This window comes from Schistocerca piceifrons, chromosome 11 (assembly GCF_021461385.2).
Source record: "Schistocerca piceifrons isolate TAMUIC-IGC-003096 chromosome 11, iqSchPice1.1, whole genome shotgun sequence".
NCBI lineage: Eukaryota > Metazoa > Arthropoda > Insecta > Orthoptera > Acrididae > Schistocerca > Schistocerca piceifrons.
The window spans coordinates 108,747,746-108,772,625 of NC_060148.1; the positions used below are offsets into that span (position 1 = coordinate 108,747,746).

At 41.6% G+C, this 24,880-nt stretch overlaps 1 protein-coding gene and 1 long non-coding RNA gene across 2 annotated transcripts in view; both read right to left on the reverse strand.

Moving 5' to 3' along the window:
- Window positions 1-7,951: 7,951 nt before the first annotated feature.
- LOC124719766 (speckle-type POZ protein B-like) lies at window positions 7,952-23,736 on the reverse strand. The gene is made up of 2 exons (XM_047244964.1): window positions 23,383-23,736; window positions 7,952-8,105 (listed from the first exon to the last, which is right to left on the reverse strand). Exons 1-2 carry the CDS (start codon window positions 23,667-23,669, stop codon window positions 7,952-7,954), a joined length of 441 nt encoding a protein of 146 aa, XP_047100920.1. The 5' UTR covers window positions 23,670-23,736.
- A 4-nt stretch (window positions 23,737-23,740) lies between these two features.
- The window catches only part of LOC124720281, a 75,934-nt gene continuing 74,794 nt past the window's right edge, over window positions 23,741-24,880 (reverse strand). The window contains exon 3 of the long non-coding RNA XR_007006113.1: window positions 23,741-23,959. This is a non-coding gene — a long non-coding RNA (uncharacterized LOC124720281). The remainder of the gene's footprint in view (window positions 23,960-24,880) is intronic.

Genomic DNA, 24,880 nt, shown 5'->3' on the forward strand with positions numbered 1-24,880 from the left:
TAAAGACAATTCGGTAGAAATAAACTCTATTAATCTGTCAAATGAAATTGTTTTAGCCAGTAGTTATCTAATTGGTTTGATGTGGTCTGCCACGAATTCCTCTCTTGGACCAACCTTCATCTCAAAATAGCAGTTACACACTACATGCTCAATTAACTCCTGGATGTAGGCCAATCTGTCTTTCTCTTCAGTTTCTACATCCCCTTCGTCTTGTCAGTCTGTCCCCATGTCACTAATTCTGCAGAGTACCCCCCTCATTCCATATCCAAGATGTCCACCTAATTTTCAACACTTTTCTCTAGCACCACATCTCAGACGCTCGTAGTCTCCTCAGTCACGGTGTTTTGCCACTACGATTCAGTATCACACAAACTAGTTCTCTAAACATAGATTCTCATAAATTTCTTCCTCAAATTATTACCTTTATTTCATAGAAGTAGAATTATGTTGGCTAGTTGTACCAATTTTGTCTTTGCTATTATGCTTTTTATGTCCTTCTTGTTTTGTATATCATGGGTTATTTTGCTTCCAGAATTCCTTAATATAGTCTACTTCATGACCACCAATTTAAATGTAAAAAATTCCAATATCTGCTACTTCTCATTAGAAATTTATTTCCGTGGTTCATTCTCAATTAATATTCCTTACTCATCTGACTCTCAATTCAATTCAACAGATTCCGTAATTCTTCACTTTCTCTGAGAACACCATTGTCATCAACAAATTTTTTCTTAGGCATCCTTTCACTGTTAATCTGAATCCCACAGTTGAACCTTTATTATATTTCCATCATAGCTTCTTCGATGAATAGATTGAATAGTAGGGGAAACGACTGCACCCTGTCTTACACACTTTTAATCTGAGCATTTTGTTCTTTATTTTCCAGTATTCTTCCCTCTTGGTTCTTGTACATATTGTAACCTACCTGTCTTTCCCTGTAACTCACTTACATTTACGTAAGACTTTCGAAGATCCTGCAGAATTTTATGTTGTCAAGCGCTTTTTCTAGGTAAAAAAACTTTTGACTGTATTTTGACTTTTCGTCAGACTTGCTTCCAATATCAAGTAGAATTTTCGAACTGCCTCTCTGGCGCCTTTACCTCTCCTAAAACCAAACTGACCGTCATCTGACAGTTTCTCAATTTTCTGTTCCATTCTTATTTATATCATTCTCAACAGCAGCTCGGATGTATGAGTTCCAAAGACGATTGTGCTGTTGTTTTCACTATTATCTGCCCTTGTTACCTCTGGAAATAAGTGGATGACTTTTTTTCTGAAAGTGAGACGGTATATTGATTCTACACTCTAACTTGGATGCCACTTTCCCCTATGAACTCAGTAGTCATGATTAAATTTTATGTATCCTTTTAGCTTTATTTGTTATCAAATCGACCAGAGTTCTTTTAAATATTGCCTCTAACAGTACATCCTCTATATCTTCCACGCCAACACAGATTGCTTCCTCCTCCATGTCATCAGAAAAGTTCCTCCTTCATAGGAGCTGTCAATGTAATCTTTCTATTTATCTGCTCTCTCTTCTGACGTTGGGAATGGAATTCCCATGGTAATTATTATTTTGACTTTTCTATATTCTGTGTCAGTCCTTCCTACGACTGTTTGTTTAAAGTTTTGTCTTAAGTTTTCTGCTGTTATTTAGCCTTGGCTACCTAGAACATGGTACATATGTCAATCCTAAATGACTTTCATGGAGGTGACAAGTTGTGCAAAAGTGATGTGCACATACGAAGATAGCGGTAGTATCGCGTACACAAGATAGGAAAGGGCAGTGCACTGGCGGAGCTATCATATGTAATCAGGTGATTCATGTGAAAAGTTTCCGACGTGATTGTGGCCATATGCCCACACAGCGAGAATTAACAGATTTTTCACACCGAAAGGTAGTTGAAGCTAGACGGATGAGACATTACATTTCGGAAATCGTTAGGGAATCCAGTATTCCAAGATCCACAGTGTCAAGAGTGTGCCGAGAATACAAAATTTCAGGCATTACCTGTCACCACGGTCAATGCTGTGGCTGAGAGCCTTCAGATAGCGACCTAAAGCAGCGGCTTGTACATAGGTTGGTCAGTGCAAGAGACAAGCAACACTGCGTCAAATAACCGCAGAAATCAATGTAGAATGTACTACCAACGTATCTGTTCGGAAGTGCGGCTAAATTTGGCGTCAATGGGCTGCGGCAAAAGATGACCAATGCAAGTGCATTTACTAACAGTATGTTGTCACCTGCAGCTCCTGATCTCATGACCACTGTCCCAACGTTCATTAGAGTATCGCGTGAAAATGTGAAGTAAGTCGTTCAAGAACTTTTTGAGATTTTGGTAACATTGTTAACAACGTCTTTTACTTTCGAAATAGTACATACAATGAAGGATTGCAGCACCAAGATAAAGCTGTGCGACGTAAACGAAAGTTGGTAGGCGTGTTTCTACATCTGAATGATGATGACTTTTCGCGGCAGTCACGTCGCTTAAGAGTGGCGCTAGTAGCACCACTGTGAGGGAGCAAATGAAGCCTGCTTTAATTATACACTGTAACGGGCTCGAGCGTTACTTACATTTTGAGACTGGACGTAGTGAGTTTATGTAGGGCAGAAATGTCTTTGAGACGACAAAGACGCATTTATCAACATCTCATAGGGATTAAACGAAGTCTGTAGCGGACTTGCTTGGCTGCAAAAGGCGGGCGTAACGTTGATGCTCAGTGCAGCGTTCTTTCACGGTGCGAGTGGTTTGACCTATGTAAGCCATACCACAGTGGCACGATATCTTGTAAATTCCGGCCTTTCGTAGTAACAGATTGTCCTTAACCGATCCCACAAGGTCCGCAATCTCCGATGGTGGGCGGAAAACCACTTTTACCTGAAATTTTCGGAGGATTCTTGCTATTTTAAACGACGTGTTGCCAACGAAAGGAAGAAAAGCTAAAGATTGTTCCGACATGTTCTCCTCTTTATTCACTTCCTGCTTCTTAGTTTTAACTGTTAGTGCCCTGTTAATCTGCCGTATGGAATACCCATTTTCACTGAATACTGTCTTTAGATGGGAGAGTTCTTGAGGTAAGCTATCTAGATCTGAGACGGTATGAGCTCTATGAACAAGTGTTGCTATGGGTGATGGCAACTCGATGCTTGCAGGTACAAATCAGTATGAGTGGGTTTCCGGTAAACTGAATGCCCTAGAGAACCATCATTCTTCCTTCGAACCAGGACATCCAAGAAAGGCAAACAACCATCTTTCTCTATTTCCATGGTGAACAGGATGTTGCTATGAATGGAGTTGAGGTGATGTAGAAATTCCATTAATTTATCTTCTCCATGAGGCCACACTCTGAAAGTGTCATCCAAATACCGCCAAAATACTGTTGGTTTCAGGGCAGCTTATTCAAGCGCATCCTCTTCAAAATCCTCCATAAAATGGTTGGCCACCAAAGGAGACAGGGGCTACCCATGGCGACACCGTCAGTCTGTTCAAAATATTCTTGATTAAACATAAAATAAGTTGAGGAAAGAACATGCCTGAACAAAGCAGTGATATCAACAGGAAACATGCTACCAATCAGTATCAAAGAATCTGCAAGAGGAACTTTTGTAAAAAGTGAGACCACATCAAAACTTACTAGAAGGTTTACACTGCTAAGACGAAGAGCCCCCAGTCTATTGATAAAATCAGCTGAAAAAAACTCACAGCCTTTCTGTGTGTTAACACACTGGACCTACATCTGGAGTTATGATCTGGGAGAGCAGGAACATTCTCATGGTTATCCCACACACCTTGTCTGTTTCACTCTGGTGATTCGACCCGTTCTACTGCCATTAACGAACAGCATTCCAGGGGCAGTTTTTCAACAGGATAACGCTAGCTCGCTTACCGCTCTTGTAACCCAACATACTCTAAAGAGTGTTGACACGTCTCTTGGCATGCTCGATCACCAGGTCTGTTTCCAGCAGAGTAGATATGGGACATCATCTTACAATTACTCTGGCATCATTCACCTACAGCATTAATCGTCCCTGTACTTACCAACCAAGTGCATCAGGCATCGAACTCCATTTCAAATACTGACATCCGATACTTGAGCAACGCAACGCACGCATGTCTGCACGCTTGCATTCGACCTTCTTACAGTGCTCCAACATTTCACGTTACCAGTGGCTTATCTTGCATAAAACATTAACTTGCGATCTTGCGGTGTTAATCAGTTAAATATGTTACCCTGGCAAATGTATTCCAGACGTTCCAGTGTTCTATATTCTTTTAACTCAGTGTATGTATGACTGTAAACTATTTTTGTTTAAAGTAGTTGTCGCCTTTAGTCTTCCAAAGCCTATATTTATGTAGGACCTCTAACTAGTCACCACAGCCGTCTGATGCCGAAGAAAAAAGGAAGCCATGACTCTCTTCGCCCCGTACATTGTTATTCACATTACTACCATGTTACGCACGATCTGTTATCCATCCTGGCTTTTTTAACTGTCTCTCAACAAACTTTTCACTCCATTATCGAGTATTGTCTTAATATGTTTCATTTCCTGGTCTTAATATTTTATTTCCTCATGCTGATGTTTCTCTGTCGCTTTGTAGCCAGCTTCTCCTCTTGTTATATCAGTCTTTTTATGCTGAAACATTCTTTCCTTTCCGTGTCTTATCTCTTGTTCAACAACAATAATTTATTTTCTAATTTGCTTTCTGCCCATTTTCTACTGAGATTCTGCCAATTTTATGTCTAGTACGTACAACACAATTTACAGACGTTGCCTGACATCATATTCATTAATTATTATTGATTATGCTGCATCATCTTACATTGATGAGTTTATGGCTCATCTACATAGTCTTCTTCGCTGTACTCTCCATCTTTAGTCTTTCCTGCTACACTTACTTCTCGTTGGTTGTCTTCTTATGTCAAATGGCTGATGCTATTTGTATACGACAAATTGGGTAAATACCTATCAGGCTCTCTATCTTAAAAAATTTCAGCGTACATTCTCTGTATCTTTCTATATTATCAGACCCATGGATGAAGTTTTGTTGACTGCCTGTGTGCATAAAGCTTTTAGACTGGGAAAAGTATTCTGAGAGGTATTTGCTCAGTTTGGTGCAAACATTAAATGTAAGGCATCGTACATCTGTGGCTGACCATAATAGGTAATTAAAGCCCGAAATCCTTGAATCACTGGGAGAGAATATGTTTTCATGAGTCCACTGAAACATTACTGATCCCATTCTCATTCTTAAAATACTTGGTAAGGTCAGACTCATCTATTGTCCAATAACTTGTTCGATTCTGCTCTCATTAATTGTAAAGGCATGTTGAATACTCTGAATTGCCACTTTTAGGCCTGTAGAATTCAGGCATAAACTGAAATGTGTCCTGCAACAATATCACTTCACTATCAGACAGGGTTATTTTACAAAGCGTCAGTCAAATATCGGTGACTACCACTATAGATCTATGATTTCAAATAAGAAAAGTGAAGACAAGACGAATTTACACTGAAACTGGTCTGCGATGAATAGAAAGAAAAACTTCTGTCACTTCGCCTGTAAAACTCCCTGAGCTACAGGAGGTTTTACAGCTGTCGATATATTGCTACTGTGTCCATCTCCACTCAACCATGCCAACACAATAGGATTGACCTGATTTTTATTGATCCAAAATGGCCGCCTTTATCAGTAGGACATCGACAGGTCCGACTTCCACTTTCGTTTAAGCTGTTGTTGCCACGAATGATTTCCAAAAACTGCCACTAGACGTTGTCACATACGTCTCTCGCAGTAGGATATAAGCCACGGATGTCAACTGATTCCGCTCCCTCAGCTGCGGTGTTACCACACACCCTGTGAGAGAATTTCTCATCATACCGTTGGGAGAATAATCGTGGAAATCCAAGTTAAGGGTTCTTCCCTCCTAGTTAATTCATAAGATAGGAAACCATCTACATCCAAGCCTACGTGAGTACTTCGCTATTCACAATAAAGTGCCTGGCGGAGGGTTCTCTGAACCACCATCCAGCTGTGTCTGTACCGTTTCGCTCTCGTACAGCGCGGGAACAACGAGCACTTAAATTTATCTGTGCGAGGCCTGAGATCTCTTATTTTATCATGGTGATCATTTCTCGCTATTTAGGTGGGTGCCAACAGAATGTTTTCACAATCGGAGAAGGAAACTGGTAGTTGAATTTAATGATAAGATCCTGTCGCAATGAAAAACGCGTTTGTTTTAATGATTGCAAATCCAATTCACGAATCATGCCCGTGGCACTATCTCCACTACTTCGCGGTAATAAAAAATGAGCTACCCTTCTTTAAAATTTTTCTATGTCATCCGTCAGTCCCACCTGATGCGGATCCCACACGGCACAGCAGTACTCCAGAATAGGGCGGACAAGCGTAGTGTAAGCAGCCTCTTTAGCAGACCTGTTCCACATTTTAAGTGTTCTGCCAATGATTCGCAGTCTTTCGTTTGCTCTAGCAACAACAATATCTACGTGATCGTTCCAGTGTAGGTTATTTGTAATTGTAATCCCTAAGTATTTAATTGAATTTATAGCCTTCAGGTTTGTGTGAATTACCGCGTAATCGAAATTTTGTCGATTTCTTTTAGTACTTGTGTGAAAAACTTTATACTTTTCTTTGTTCTGGGTCAATTGCCACTTTTCGCACCATATCGATGTCGCATATAAATCATTTTGCAAGACGGTATATGACAGCATCATCTGCAAACAATCTAAGAGAGCTACCCATATTTTCTCCTACGTCGTTAATATAGATCAGGAACGACAGAGGGCATATAACAATTCCTTGGGAAACGCCCGATATTACATCTGCTTTATCTGATGTCTTTCTGACAGTAATCACGAATTCAGTCGCGCAACTGAGGCAATATTCAATAGGCACGCAGTTAGGCTAGGAAAGCCTTCAGGAAATCTAAAAATATGGAATCTTTTGACATCCCCTGTCGATAGCACTAATTACTTCATAAGTATAAAGACCTAGTTGTGTTCCACAGGAACGATATTTTCTAAGCCCTTGCTGATAATGTGTCAATAAATCGTTTTTTTCGAGGTAATTCATAATGTTCAGACAGCATATGTTCCAAAACTCTACTGGAAATCGACGTTAGTGATATGGGCCAGTAATTCAGCGGATTACTCCTATTTCCCTGTTTGAGTATTGGTGTGACAAGAGCAATTTTCCAGTCTTTAGGTGCGGATATTTCTGTGAGCGAGCTGATGTATATAATTGCTAAATATGGAAGTTTTATGACAGCATATTCTGAAATAAACTTTACAGATATACAATCTGGACCGGAGGCACTGCCTTTATTAAATGATTTAAGCTACTTTGCTACACCGAGGATATCTGCTTCTATGTTTCTCACTTTGAAGTTATTCTTGATAGGAATTCAGGAATATTTATTTCTTCTTATTTGGTCAAGGCGTTTCGGAAAACTATGTATAATAACTCTGCTTTAGTGGCACTGTCACCAGTGACTTCACCATTGTTATCACACAGCGAAGGTTATTGACTGCTTCTTTCCACTACTGTGCTTAATGTATTACCAGAATATCTTAGGGCTTTCTGCGAGATTACTAGACAGTGTTTTCGCTGAAAACTGAAATTGCTCCCAACACACCAGCACAGTCGTTATTTTTGGGGAATTATTTAGTGTTATTTTACACAAGTCAGCTGTGTTAGGAACTGAAAACGAGTCATGCAACAAATCTGTAGAAGGGTGTATAGATCGCCTTATATTCTTGCCTCGTCGAACGCCACAATTAATGAAAGGAAAAACTTTATACGAGACCTACAACTTCTGCTTCGTCAAAAACGTAAAATAGCGACATTCGATTTCTTGACTTTATGACTTGGCTAACTGCTCAACATGTCGCGCTGTGATTGTGGACAGTCTACACGTTAAGTGGCTGAACTCACCGCAGGAGACAGATGGCGATGTCATCAGGCTGCGGAGTCGTCTGGGGAGTGGTGGGGGGCACAGCTGTGGCTGGGCTCCGGCCGTCGTCGCTGTGGCCACTGTGCGGCTGCGAGGAGGGGCCGGTCCTGCTCTCTCCAGCGCTTGGCGTGCTGCACAGAAGGAACACTGCTTCCGAAAGGGTTTTCACATCGAGTCCAGTGGGCAGATTACCGCAGATGGTACAGCTGAGGTACTGTCCACACACAGATAATAGAACACACATTGCCAACGACAGTAGTGGCCCACGTAAGACGAATGACAGCATTAAGGTAATCATACATCTTCCTTCTCCTCATTTTCTCATACCTGTAGCCTAGCATATTACAAAATATTTGGTACAAAATAAAGCATAAATATAAGATTTGCACAAAGCTCAACAATTGTGCTTACAACAACCATTGGTCAACACAATTTCAATAGACAACAGCATAATCACAGAGAAATTTGAAAGACAGTACCCCATCAATGCACTTGTGGTACTGCCGTCATGAGATGGTGTTTGCAGTTCGTGTGTTAAGGGAGGTTGGACGTCAAACGGGCCGACTTGGAGCAGAAGAGGCACCACATGACACTAATTTCTACTAACTATATTTTTACAAATAAATTCATAAAATTTTGTCAACATGACCAGGATTCACAATCATAGCAGTGAAAGATCAAAAACATAATGAAATAAATTTATTTTACATGTGAAACTTTATAATTTTTTCACTTACTATTGGCTGCATTCTTTGCTATAGGTACACTTTTCTTCATGAGTAAGAGAGATTCTTCGATTAATTTTGCACAGCGTACAATCCATACATAAAGGTGTATAAAATTCTAGATTTAATTTAATTTACAAGAAAATGAATGACCTCTTACATTTAAACTTCATGTTTAGAAAAAACACAAATTTTATACTTAATTATCTCAAACTTTACCACAGTTTTTAATAGATATGGCGAATTCCAGAGTTTTGCATTAAGGAGTTTGTGTTTAATAAGGCTATTACGTTGGAAAAGGAATGGGATATTTATTTTGGATGTTACATGTACCCGAGAACAGAAACTTGTGTTTTGCAGAAAATGGCCATTAACGTTTCTGGCTGCATTTGGCATCTTTTAGAACTGTCCAGCACCATAAAGAGGTTTTTTCCCATTTTGTAAATCAGTTTTAGTCTTTTCCACATTCCTATGATTCATTCTTTCCGAATTTATCACTTCCAAAAATGATTTATGTGCTTTCACTGCACGCTCTCTGTTTACTGCATATAAAGCTTTGATGCAGTTCGCTTTGCACTTGATTCCCATTTTCTCTAAAATACATATCCAGCTTTGCACACCATCATTAAAACATGTAACTGCATCATAAACACCAACAGCAAGTGCATCTCTTCCACACAAAAATTCGTATTAGGCAATCTTTTCCATGCACATTCAGTAAAGCTGTCATTGGGGTTTGGGTGCCGCCATCAAGACATTTCTTCTATGTCAATAGTCCTTTGTTACACGTATGTCCATCTCTGGCGCAAATATAAACATTCGAATTCTACACAGTGAAATACACATATGTATGACAGCAGACGTCTGTGGTAAGGGGTGTAACGCTTCATCTTGGTACACGTAGGACCAAATAGCGTGCCTTATAATCACTGAAATATATATGTTTTATACATCAAACTATTCAGAAAGATGTACTCTACAAAACAGACATATTTTAGAAAAGTCGACTTTTTTTAATTTTTCACTTCCTATCCGCTTAGAAGACAGGAATCGGACTATAGGGAGAAGAAATTGGAGACAGGTATCTAAAAATCTCTTTGGGTTCTTTCATCGCTGTTGTCTGTCAGAATGATGCGAAAATAATCCCGGAACACGAAGAAAGGGGATATAAATCAAGAAGGAGATGAATTATGGCAGTGATATGATGTTGTGAAAGGTTGTTAGTCTGTGGGATGTCGCTTCCGAACATTATTGATGGCCCAAAACGACACAAGGACCGCAACGCTCGCGTGACGTGAGATGACACGGGTAATGGCGCCAGTTCTGCCCTGGGGCCAGGATGACGACAGCCTAAGTCGCCAGCCGCCCCAGGCGTCGCGTCGCCCCCTGGGTGAATGGCAGACAGCCTGGCGGCTGCACTGGGCGGGGGTCACCACTGGGTGAGGCGAGTGCCGCGCCGAAAACTGGGGTCGGCCTGCATGTCTGTGTACAGCGAGAGAAACTCGACAGCGCCGAACTGCTCCTTTGCCAAGCAGACTACCGTCACAAGGGGCGTCATTTCCGTCTCGCCGCTCGCTACTCGCCATCAAAGACAACTGAGGCGTAAGGTATTTATGGTATAATGACAAAGTTGATCTATGAGTACTAGAAGTAGACATATAACATGTAGGGATTAATTCTTATCACTTTACTGTTCCGTCAAGTCGTGAGACTTCTACGAGTCTTAGACAGAGTTCCCGTACGCCATTACCGAGTAATAGCTGCACTGCGAGTTTTTTCTGTATTTTGGTATTTTAATGCCTCACAAGAATGTGACAAAATAGCCAAATACAGTATGTCTACAAGGTACAATGTCGTTGATAAATGTTGCATAATATGAAACGAATGAGGTACGATAGAAGTCAGTTACCGAATTTTCAGATGTTTAAGTGAATTTTGCCCACTCACGGTGAATAGAAAGAAACACTTGTTACTTACTTTCATGCTCCATGCATCAAATTGCACGATAGATCGTCATGTCGTGGAATGAGTCATTTTAGATTCAAATTGCCAGTTTATTTATACGTCTATTTGTACTCTAAACATCACTATACAATTGCTATTCTTTTTCCCCAAAATGGTAACAAGAAATACAGATTGAGTTATCAGTTCCCACCCATAACCTTTTACACATTACAAACATAGAAAGCCTCCTACAGAGTAGAAGGAGTTCTCAAGCAGAAAATTTTTCAATTTATTTCCTAATTTTACAATACTGTCTGTTAGACATTCTGTATCACAGGGTAAGTGGTCAAAATTTTTTGTTCAAACCTTAATGGCAACCTAAAGAAAACCTTAATGTTCAGTAATGAATGTAATTTTTTCTTCTATTATTGTAATCATGTACCTCATGGTTCCTTTTGAACTGTAGTAGATTGTTTACAACAAGCTTCATGAGGGAAAGATATAGTGTGAAGCGGTAGTCAGTAGGCCCAACTCCTTAATCTGATGGCTACGTGACGATCGCGAGTGAGCGCCACATATTATTGTTACAACTCGTTTTTGGGCAATGAGGAGCTTATTTCTTAAAGATGAATTACCCCAGAACATTATTCCATATGGCATTGCTGAATGAAAAGAAGCAAAATATGTCAACTTACTGATTTATCTCTTTTCTAAAATGGCTCTGAGCACTATGCGACTTAACTTCTCAGGTCATCAGTCGCCTAGAACTTAGAACTAAATAAACCTAACTAACCTAAGGACATCACACACATCCATGCCCAAGGCAGGTTTCGAACTTGCGACTGTAGCGGTCGCTCGCCTCCAGACTGTAGCGCCTAGAACCGCACGGTCACTCCGGCTGGCTTTTCTAAATTTGCTATGATTCTAAGTGCAAATGTAGCTAAACTAAGTTTTTTTTAGGAGTTCCAGAATTTATGTTTTTCCAATTAAAATTCTCATCAATATGGACACCTAAGAATTTTAAAAATTTCCACCCTATGAATTACTTCACCACCATGTGTTACACTTATCACTGATGCAGTACCCCCCAGAGCTGCAGAACTGTATATAATGTGTCTTTCTGAAATTCAGGGTGAGACAATTTGCAGAAAACCAAACAATGATACTTTTGAGAACTTTGTTTACCATTTCTTCCAGTTCTGTATTAATACTGAGAGTGATAACAATACTGTTGTCATCTGCAAAAAGAACTAATTCTGCTTGCTGTACATTAGATGGTAGATCATTAACATATTTGAGAAACAGTAGTGGACCTAAGATTGAGCCTTGGGGAGCCCCATATGTGATTTCCACCCAGTCAGAATTATGTCCCTGAATTCTGTTGGTTGAGTTACTACTAAATACAGCTTTTTCCAACCTTTTGGTTAGATATGATAAGATTGACTACACCATCAACCCTACAAAATTTATCTTGCAGTATACTATGATTTACACCATCAAATGCCTTGGATCGACCACAGAAAGTACCCACCTGTGCTGTTTTGTTATTTAATGCTTGTACTATCTGGTGTGTGAACATTTAAATGGCATTCTCAGTAGAGCACCCCTTCTGAAAGGCAAACTGTGATTTGGTGACAATATTATTGTTGCCAAGGTGAGATAATCTTCTACAATACATCACCTTCTCAAAAATTTAGGTAAATGATAGAAGCAGTGAAACAGGTCGATAGTTTCTGATGTCTCTCTTATCTGTGAAACAAAAGGTGTCACATTCAAATTCAAAACTGAACGCTATTCAGTCTGTGAATCCAAAGAAGAGTGAAGACACCGTTTGAAACAAGTGTACTGTTACAAGTCACTGTTTCAGAATATATAATTCGATGCATGACAGATAAATTGAAGCAATCCGAAAAAGCGGTGAGTTGTCATTCTGGCTTCTTACACAAACACGCAATCAGCTGCAGTGTAACTGATCAAGGTTTCAAATCTCCATGACTGGTAGACTGGACACCACAGCACGTTTATATAATGCCTTTGAACAGTGTCAGATGTTGTGTGATACTTGTAAAGGATACAGAGACACTTTCTACGCATGCGTTATCTGCAGCTGACATAATTTGGAAGCTGCTCCACTCTTGATCTCCAGTTGCATGGCTGGTCTAATTGTGCAGCAATAAGATTTTGGGGCATTTAGATGTTACAATGTAGCAGTGTTGAGTTGTACATGACCACGAGGGCAGGCATTATCGTTGTCAACTTTACAGTCTATCACGTCTGGTCAGGACAAGGGAAGCATGCCATATTGCATACTGGGCTCACAGTGACTCATTTACAACTGTACCTACCATCTGAGTCCAAATAATAGTCTTTTATCAGCAATGTGTTATCCTGCACTTTGGTTCAGAGATTCATTTATTGGTTTATTTATTTCTTTATGTCATTTTCTCAATACCCTCTCGGGTGGAACAGCGATCTGTAGATGGGGAAGGTATGCTATATGTCTCAGTTTGAAGGAGGGAATTTTATGACGACCTGAACGCTCATGACGAGCATTTCGGAATGCACGACTTGTTGAGTGTTCGAGGAGCGCTATGGTGAGTGCCTTCGACATGTGGCGAAACCAAGGTGAAACTATGTCCAGACGTCATGGGGTTGGGTGGCCAACCCTCATTACATATTGCGAATGTTGTAGGCCAGGCAGACTGGTAGAACGCGACAGACGGTGCAGGCTACAAGTGTGTCTGAACACACAGTACCCTCAAGACTCCTAACAGTGTTCCCCTGCAGCTGGCAACCCATACATTTGCCAATGTTAACACCATGACATCAGCAACTATGACTGAAATGGGCGCTTGACCATTAGCAGCTCCTGGGCACCTATGCTGTGGGACAGAGACAAACTGGCGCTGGTTCCATTGTGCTGTAGGGAAATTCACCTTGACGTTCACAGTTCCAGTAGAGATTGTTCAAGGCACCATGACGGCCAACAAGTAATATACACTTGTTTCAGACCACATACTCCTCTTCACGAGGATAATGTTTCACGATGGCAGTGGCGTTTTTCAACCAGGTAATGCACCATATCACAAGGAATGGAAGTGATGGAGTATTTCGAGGAACAGAGTGGCGAGTTTCAATTCATGTGCTGGTCCCACAACTCACCAGATGGGAATGCGATCGAACACATCTGGGATGTGCCTCGACGTGGCGTTAGAGCTCATTCCTCCGGTGAGGAATTATTGGGAATTAGGTGCCTTGTGTGGGCAGTGTTGTGCCAATTCCCTTCCAGACCATGATGTGTCACTGCTGCTATCCATTGCAAAGGTGGACATATCAAGTATTACATAGGTGATTATAATGTTCTGGCTGATGAGTGTCTATGTTTTAGTCCTTAGTAGCAGTTTTCATTTAGCCTACTGGTTACTGGTTTTGGTACACAATACCACCTCAGGACATCCTCTGCCATGCTCTCGGGAAACTACTAGGTATCTCAAATATGTCAAGCTTGTTTTTCTCGTATTTCTTTCTTATTTTGAACATTATAATATGGTATGTCTAAAATATAAGATTTTCACTGTCCTTATTTCTGTCTACTAGTATGCTCCAACATTTATATGGATATCGATGTGGTGCTCTACATAGTGGCATTCGTTATTTCAAATCATCTTGCCTAACTTTCCTATTTCATTTTACATATTGCTATTAACACTACAATGAGAACTGATACTGTAATTGCAGTAATAAATAATATAACTCTTACAACTATTGAAAGCCTCTATTAATACTACATCACCATGAATTTTCTCTAGAAGCTACAACTACTACTGTTACTACTATGTTATTACTGGCATTTGCTACTAATATTAACACTAATACAAATACTTGTACTGCAGTTACAAAAGATAACATTATATTTACTGACTCAGAGAGAAAGGTTACTAGCTTACTGCCTTGTATAGCTTTGCTCTTTCCATATACAGTAGTCTAAGGTGGATGCACATACACATGCAATTTATTAGAAGGTGGCGTCAAATAAAAGCTGCCAGAGATTAGAGTTCCACAGTACAAAGCAATAAAACAGAGGAAAGTAAATGCAGCACTAAGATGACTATAGCAGCGGTTGAAAATGAGCACCATTCATCTCTTGATGCTTTTGGGCCCTGGTCGGTAGGTTGCTGAAGGCGGATCGAAGGTTGGATGCTTGAACTGCTGCAGTCTCATCTGGAGTGTTCTGCTGCTGTTCTTGATGACTGTGAGGGTTGTTGTGATTGACTCTGCTCTTGAGGTCTTTCGTGCAGTGTAATAACACACTGACAGATCAGGTGACAAAGATGGCCAGGTAGGGCCCCAACCAGGCTGACCTCTGCTAACAACTGTGAATCATGAAATTGTGTATCTATGCTCAAAGGTCCGGCTTGCTGTATGACCAGTTGCTCCATCTTCTTGGCAGTAACTGAACACCTTTCCCTCCTGCATTAATGCTGCCACAAATAGCTCCCAAATGTTGGCAATGTGATGGGCCAAAGTCAGCAGCTGATTGAAGAGGGTGATACCAGTAATGGTGCGTGCAGACATTGCACACCAAAATCCAACCTTATGATCGTGCAAAGGTGTTTCGTGGAAGTTCTGCTGACTCTCTGCTACCCAGGACCTGTGATTCTGTTAGTTGACGTAAAAACTCAGCTGAAATTAGTCTCCATCAGATATAAAGAAAAGATCCATGTCCAAGCCATTCATTGTTATCTCAGTGAATGGACATTCACAAATGGGGAGGCGCTTAGGAACAACCAACAGACATGAGATAGGGATATACAGGGTGGTACATTGATAGTGACCAGGCCAAACATCTCACGAAATAAGCATCAAACGAAAACACTACAAAGAGAGACACTCGTCTAGCTTGCACTGGGGAAACCAGATGGCGCTATGGTTGGCCCGTTAGATGGCGCTGCCATAGGTCAAACGGATATCAACTGCGTATTTTTAAATAGGAACCCACATTTTTTATGACATATTAGTGTAGTACGTAAAGTAATATCAATGTTTTAGGTGGACCACTTTTTTCGTTTTGTGATAGATGGCGCTGTAATAGTCACAAACGTACATGTACGTGGTATCACGTAACATTCCGCCAGTGCGGACGGTATTTGCTTCGTCATGCATTACCCATGTTAAAATGGACCGTTTACGAATTGCGGAAATGCTCGATATCTTGTTGACATATGGCTATTGTGATCAAAATGCCAAATGGGTGTGTGCTATGAATGCTGCTCGGTATCCTGGTCGAAAATATCCAAGTGTCCGGACCGTTCGCCGGATAGTTAGCCTACGTTATTTAAGGAAAGTGTTCAGCCACATGTGAAACGTCAACCACGACCTGCAACAAATGATGATGCCCAAGTAGGTGTTTTAGCTGCTGTCGCGGCTTATCCGCAAATCAGTAGCAGGCCAGTTGAGCGGGAATCGGGAATCTCAAAAACGTCGGTGTTGAGAATGCTACATCAACATCGATTGCACCCGTTCCATATTTCTGTCCACCAGGAATTGCATGACGACGACTTTGAACGTCGTGTATAGTTCTGCCATTGGGCACAATAGAAATTACGGGATGATACTACAAGATGTTCCACTGCATGACAGAATGGCGATGTACTTCCAACATTATGGATGTCCGGCACATAGCTCGCGTACGGTTGAAGCGGTATTGAGTAGCATATTTCATGACAGGTGGATTGATCGTCGAAGCACCATACCATGGCCCGCACGTTCACCGGATCTGACGTCCCCGGATTTCTTTGTGGGGAAAGTTGATGGATATTTGCCATCGTGATCCACCGACAACGCCTGACAACATGCGTCAGCGCATTGTCAATGCATGTGCAAACATTATGGAAGGCGAACTACTCGCTGTTGAGAGGAATGTCGCTACACGTATTGTCAAATGCATTGAGGTTGACGGACATCATTTTGAGCATTTATTGCATTAATGTGGTATTATCAGGTAATCACGCTGTAACAGCATACGTTTTCAGAAATGATAAGTTCACAAAGGTACGTGTATCGCATTGGAGCAACCGCAATAAAATGTTTAAACGTACTTACGTTCTGTATTTTAATTTAAAATACTGCCTGTTGCGAACTGTTCGTCTAAAATTATGAGCCATATGTCTGTGACCATTACAACGCTATCTATCACAAAGTGAAAAAAGGGGCCTAACTAAAACGTTCTTATTGCTTTACGTACTACACGAATATGTAATAAAAAATGGGGGTTCCTATTTAAAAAAAAAACGCAGTTGATATCAGTTTGACCTATGGCAGAGCCATCTAGCGGACCAACCATAGCGCCATCTGGTTTCCCTCTTCAAGCTAGACAAGTTTTTTCATTTGACGCTTATTTCGTGAGATATTTGGCCCAGTCAGTCAATGGACCATCCTGGATATGCAGGTCTGCATAATCAGTGTGATAACATGGTCTCTTGTGACAGGTGTTGGATTGATTTGGCAGGTCTCTGAAACATTTTCTGGCGCACTGCAGGGGAGTTTAGGCATTCTTTTTTACTGTTTCAAAACAGATCCTGTTTGACAGCACTTTCGGATTAAGCGTTGCAATGGACTCGTTCCTCAGGCTTTAAAACCACTAAATTTCGCAGGAAACAACTGACCATACCGTTTCCATGACTTCGTTCTCACATAACTTTTCACGACGAACGCCTGATGCTCCACTGAGAGTACCATCGCCCCATTTGCTCTGCTTCTCTCACAATGGCACAGCCCGCACTACAATCTGAACTGATGTGGATCACGTGGTGGATCACATGGCGTGCATGTCACAGGCTGTGGCTACATGCATATACTCACGTGCAATCGTATCCAACCTCCCAGGCCACTTTCATTTGCTCCACCCTGTACTAACAGAAGTATCTAGGGTCTCTCTAGGTTTGGAGCCAGATTGGCCACGCTATCATGTCTGGCAATATTTTACTGCCTCGAGACAGCATTGCAACCGATAAAACTGTACCACTTATATTTCACTCATTTTTCTAATCTTCTTAGATACACCTCCCTTAACACTTTTGTTATTGGACCAGCCAATCGCAGTAATGTATTGTTTTGTTCACAGTCCCTAAGATACGTGTATCAAATGAGAACTATGTTACTGAAGATGTGGCAATTTCTACTTTTGGCAGTTGTAGTTGTGTGTGTGTGTGTGTGTGTGTGTGTGTGCGTGTTGGTTAACGTTTGTGATTTCTCACGACGAAACTGGGCGATGAATTTACCATTTACATAAGAAGAGAGGCTTCATGTATATGCACGTAATGTGGATGGATACTTGTGTGTGAACTGGTTGTCATGGTAAGCAGATGAATAGCTACAATGCAATAGTGTACATAGCTTGAGGCAATGAAGTAGATACTGGTTGGGTCTTGTGACATGCACGCTATTTAAGTTAAGAAGTGGATTTTCCAACTTTACTTCTAAATAATTCAGAGAGAATTACATATTTAAAGTTAATGTGTAAATAATAGGCATCTTGAAAACATGGCTGTGGCGATAAGCATTTTCATTCAAACCTTGATTTTCGTTTAAAATTATGGAATACACTTCTGTAACAATAAAAATAAATGAGAAATGAATAATTGAGTGTAAGGATTATTATGTGAAGGATATGAATTCCAGCTTTTGAAGCAGCTCAGTAAGAGGTGCATAAATATTCAGATATATCTAAAAATAAAAGTAATTTATGATAATTACTAGTCACTAGCATTGTAGTAAGTATTTATAATGTGATATGTTCATAAAAAAGAATAAAAGTATCTAAAGATCTCTTTCATTTTGACGAGGTTGGGGATGGACCAACAACTGGAACAGGTCAGAAAAGGAAAACACTAAGATCTACCAGAAGAAAACACTGCAGGACTAATATTTACAAAAACCACAGGGAATATTAAGCAAAGACTGGTCAGTAGATGTTTGACAGATCCTCCTCTAAGAGCCAAGTACTGAGTTTTCACACAAAAAAGCGCCTTCCTTTGTGTGTTGCACAAGGGAGTGCACTGAAGTATGGCAATATCATGGGAAAGAACAGACTAGAAGCGGGAAGGAAATGTGAAGGAAGACAGAGCATTATGTGGAGCTGCCTGAAGCGGCAGAGCTGTTACGAAACCCAGTCGCCTTTCTTGTGAGGTGGTCATGTGGTGTTTAAGAGTTATGTTTTCATATCATCTTCTTCAAGAGAGATGTTCCAAATATGCTCCGATTGAGAATGACAACATATTCCTTAGAGATTAGTAAACTTCAAAAAAGTTTTTTCTAATTCCCCTCGAATAGTTTTTTAGAGTTAATGAATTTTGTTACAGAAATTGTCAGCGAATCCCACATATATACCTAGAAAGTAAAAGGGAGATACACAACACGCAAAACTGTTGTACTGATATGGGTGTAGCGACTAATGTGACTGACCACTACAACGAAGATTTCAGGTTTTACAGAATGGAAACATCACGAATGGGGAATTTAAAATACGTTGCTGCACCCTTTGACCCTTTGAACTGTGCTGCAGCATTCTAAGATACACTATGTGATCAAAAATATCCAAACACCTGGCTGAAATTGAATTACAAGTTTGTGGCGCCCTCTATAGGTAATGCTAGAATACAATATGGTGTCGGCCGACCATTAGCCTTAATGACAGCTCCTACTCTCGCAGGCAACGTTGAATCAGGTGCTGGAAGGTTTCTTGGGGAATGCCAGCCCATACTTCATGGAGTGGTGCACTGAGGAGAGGTATCTTTGTCAGTCGGCAAGGCCTGGCACGATGTTGGTGTTCCAAAACATCACGAGAAGTTCTGTAGGATTCAGGTCAGCACTCTGTGCAGGCCAGTCCATTACAGGAATATTACTGAGGTGTAACCACTCCGCCCCAAGCCATGCATTCAGAACATGTGTTTGAACGGGTTGAAAGACGCAATCACCACCCACGAATTGCTCTTCATCATAACTGCGTCCGAAGTTTACTGTTGGCATTACACACACTGGCAGATGACGTTCACTAAGCATTCGCCACATCCTCTCCCTGCCATCGGATGGCAACATTGTGTACCGTGGTTCGTCACGCCACACAACGTTTTTCCACGGTTCAGTCGTACCATGTTTACTCTCCTTAAACCGAGCGAGACATTGTTTGCATTTACTGGTATGATGTGTGGCCTATTAGCAGCCACACGACCATGAAATCCGAGTTCTGTTACCTCCCACCTAACTGCCATACTACTTGCAGTGGATCGTGATGCAGTTTGGAATTCCTATGTGATCATATGGATAGATGTCTGCCTATCACACATTAAGACTCTCTTCAACTGTCTGCGGTCTCTGTCGGTCAACAGACGAGGTCGGCCTGTATGCTTCAGTGCTGTACGTGTCCCGTCACGTTCCCACTTCACTATCACATCGGAGACAGTGACCTAGGGATGTGTAGGAGTATGGAAATCTTGCGTACACATGTATGACACAAGTGACACCCAATCACCTGACCACGTTCGAAGTCCATGAGTTCCGCGAAGCGCCCCATTGTGCTCTCTCACGATGTCTAATGACTACTGAGGTCACTGATATGGAGTACCTGGCAGTAGGTGGTAGCGCAATGCACCTAATATGAAAAACGTATGTTTTATGGGGAGTCCAGATACTTTTTACTACATAGTGTAGATGTTTCCCTGGTCCTGGTAAGGAGCGACAGACTTCTTCAGCTTCTTCACCTTCACTTTACACAGTAAAATGCCATTTATAGGTATCTCATTCCCAGAAGCAGGGGAGACAACAAACGAGAACAGAGGGTACTTTGAAGGAAGAGGTTTAGGGTGGCATGTACAGCACAGAGAACATAGCGGGCTTTCCCTAGCTGCCAACAGCACCTGTCACTGTGGTGTCTGTCTGTGATCTGAGCAGTCCATCATTGTGACCATCACTAGAACGGAACCTGCAGTGGCCACAGCTAATTTTCCTTTTTCTTCAAACATTTCAGGAGCTAACGTAAATAACAGCTTGTTGTACACATGCAATTCAATAGAAATGTTGACTGCAAATAAGACCTAAATAATCCATGTAGCTATGGAAATCTTGGCTATTGCATGATTCTCTTCTTGCTAACTTATCTGCCAACAAAAGATTTGATGAAAATGTTATTAGAATTCAACGAAAGCATTGTGAGCCATCAGAAAGTGCTATTTCTATTTCCAGTGTCTGTGTTTATGGCTCTACTGTGCAATGGCCTTCAGACATCCATGCATGTTTGAAGAAACAAGTACTGCTTGAGCTACAGCTGCGTGAAGTACAAGAAACGTATTCACAATCGTGAATACGATGAGACTCCAACTGTACAGTTTACTGGTGATGTCAAAAGCTTGATCTCAGACCTGGACTGGAATCTGAATTCCCAATGTGCAAGTACGATCGCCGAACAACTTCGTCTATGCGAGGATGCTTCAGTGACCGACCTAAAACTCCACATATCACCGTGAGTTTCCATGTCTTGCTGTAGAACAATCACTGTAACTCTCACTCAGGAAGAAACACACTTATTGTTGTCACGACCTGTGCCTGGGCATATGAATACTACTTACAGTGCCTGTGTTTAAAAACCTCCTATGACATGTCCTTCAGACAAGGATGCATGTCTGAAGGAACAGACCCTGCTGCAGTTCACAGCTGTATTTAGCATAAGAAATGTGTTTGCAGTTAAAATTCGATGAGATTCTCACTCTGCAATTTACTGATGACATTAGAAGATTTGTGCCAGACTGGGACCCGAACCTGGATTTCCCACTTTATGCGAGCAGTGGCCTTAACAACTTTCAGGATCCAGGTTAGAGTGTCAGTATGAAAGAAATTTTACTATTTTGCCAATATATAGGGTAAATCACGTAATGCTTCCTCCAGAAATATTGTGGGTATTGAAAGTGCTATTCATCTGCTGTTTTCATACAGTGGATTGGTAGTCGGGAGCTCGTATTGTTAGCCAATCCATAGATTGTACTAATACCTAGGAAGTGTATTTGTTGTGCCAAGATACACTTTTCTAAATAGACCAACTCCTATTGACATTAACAAACGAAGAGTAGCGTAGTTCAGAATGACAGTGGTGTTTGTTGCAGGATCCAAGTACGAGTCGCTTACGAGATACCGTATTTGAAATGTTCGACATCGGCACTTGTTTGTGGCTTTCAACCTGCTTAGTTGCGAAGTACAATGTCTTTATGTTTGCTTACTTTGAGCAAACGTGTTCCTTGAGAGCATTTAGACAAGCTATTCAGTTAGTGTGTGACAATCCAATGCAGACAACTCCGGTATTTGTATGACATACATTATGTGACCAAAGGTATCTGGACACCCCCAGAAACATTCATTTTTCATATTAGGTGCATTTTGCTGATACCTACTGCGAGGTACTCCATATTGGCGCCCTCAGTGGACATTACACACCGTGATACAGCAGAATGGGGCGCTCCACGGAACTGATGGACTTCGAATGTGGTCAGGTGATTGATGTCTCACTTGTCATACGTCTGTATGCGAGATTTGCACACTCCTAAACATGCGTAGGTCCGATGTGATAGCGAAGTGGAAACGTGAAAGGACACACACAGCACAAAAGCGTACAGGCCGACCTCGTCTGTTGAATGACAGAGACTGCCGACAGTTGAAGAGGGTCATAATCTGTAATAGGCACACATCTATCCAGAACATCATATGGTAAATCGGAACTGCGTCGGTAGCCACTACAAGTGCAATGACAGTTAGACGGGAGATGACAATACTAGGATTTCATGGTCGAGTGGGTGCTCTTAAGCCATTTATCACGATGGTAAATGTCAAATGACGCCTCTCCTGGTGTAATAAGCGTAAGCATTGGACGATTGAACAGTGGAAAAACGTTGTGTGGAGTGACTAACCATGGTACACAATGTGCCAATCGGATGGAAAGGTATGGGTATGGCGAATGCCCTGTGAACTCTCTGCCAGTATGTGTAGTGGCAACAGTAAAATTCGGAGGCGGTGGTTTTATGATATGGCCGTATTTGTCATGGAAGGTGCTTGCACCCCTTGTTGTTTTGCGTGGCACTATCACAGCACAGCCCTACATTCATGTTTTAAGCGCCTTCTTGTTTCCAACTGTTCAAGAGCAGTTCGGGGATGGTGATCACATCTTTCAACGTGAAAGAGCATCTTTTCATAATGCATGGGCTGTGGCCGAGTGGTTGCATGACAGTAACGTCTTTGTGAACGATTGGCCAGCACAGAGTCCTGACCTGATCGCTACAGAACACATCTGGGATATACTGGAACGCCAGCTTCGTGGCAGGTCTCACCGACCAACATCGATACCTCTCTTCAGTGCAGCACTCCGTGTAGAATGAGCTGCCATTCCCCAGCAAACGATCCAGCACCTGATTGAACGTATGGCTGCAAGAGTGGAAGCCGAGATCAAGGCTAAGGGTGGACCAACACCACACTGAATTCCAGCATTACTGATGGAGGGCTTCATTGAATTTGTAAGTCATATTCAGCCAGGTGTCTGGATACATTTGATCACATAGTGTATACAAGAAAATGGATGTCAGTAGTAATGTATTTTACTGCACATGCACATCTAATTAAACTTTGTGGTGGACATTGTAGGCCTGGCAGTACACACACTTATCGCTATGTAACGTAGAACTGTGACTTGTCTCACGCTTACCTGGTGTCTGTCGGTGTCTCTGCAATCAGATGAGTCAACTCCACAACAGTTTGTGGGTCGTTAACTACAGCCTCAGCCCAGCCCTGCGTCGCCATCACACGGAGCAAGTGGGCCTTTATGAAGGCGACGGCGGCCTGCTTCAGCCTGTTGGCGGAATGCCTAATCGCGATAACACCTGCAGCTGCCGCAGTCTCGACAGACAGCTGGGCGACCACCTGTTGCTCACAGTGCGCTTTCAGTACCGACAGGCCGTATATGTCGGCGGCGACCAGCAGCTTTGGGGCCATGCTGGGCAGCTGGGGCACCTGCAGGGTGTAGAGGTATGCCAGCACTTGGCGCAGCACAGGACCCTCTGTGTACGAGAGTACGAGCTGGCTGCTGCTGCCCTCTACAGTGACGCGACGGAACATTTCCGCAAACACGGGACTCCTGGCGGCCAAGACAGCCCTGTGAGCCACAAGCCGCGTGTCCCCGGCCAGCAGAGTCACCACAGCGCCGTCCCCGGCGTCCAGCAGAGCGCCCAGATCCACGGCCGTGGCCTCCTCAGCCTCCTGAACTCGTCCCACTGTGAGGGATTCTGGAACACAGTTTCCCAAAGGAAAGATAGGAGTGGCTGCCAGTGCAGAGTTAATCAATTTATCAGTTTAAAGGTATTTATAAAGCTGCCATCAGGATAAAATTCACACACAACATAGATTAAAGTGTGTAGACAAAGGAAATAATACTTTTGAAAATCTATTACATCTCCACTTAAAACTTCCCTATTTGATTGTAAAAATGCCACGGAATGAATACAGGCCTCCTATCGTTTGTCTCTTTGTACAATTACTTGCTCAAAGTATCAAAATGGAGATCTAGCACAAAACTAAGAGCATATTTTATTCAACACACAGTCCCAATTTCTGCACTTATTTAAGAAAACAATGATATTTTATGTCTGAAATCTGTATCCCTCTGCCCTTAACCGCTAGCCCAGCATGTTTCTCTCCAGGAACTGATACAGGGGATCAACTATCTGCTGTCACAGTCTGGAATGACTTTCTAGAAACATGATATAGAGGTGGCGGGCATAGCTTGATGGCAACTTCTCACATATTCCAACATGACAACACCCAATATTTTGTAGGGTAGTGCCATAACGGCCCCCTCCCCCAGTGGATAAAATTAAATTTTATGTGGGGTGCAAACAACTGTGTCCAACTGTGTTTCGCTCACAATACTAAATTATTTCCAAAAGATCATGTTTATCATTACTATTTCACAACAATGTAATAGTTATTACATAAGTTAACATTAATTAATTTTTAATTTCAAATAATAGAAGTAATGAATGACACAATGTGGTGCATGCTACAGCTTGTCAAACGAATGTATGAACTTCATCTTTCACACATAATCCTCCTGCTGCACACAATAGTTTTCACTTTGTACCATGATGGAGAAATCGAGACATATAGATCACATATGCTTCAATATCTCATAAAAATTTCTAGTAAAT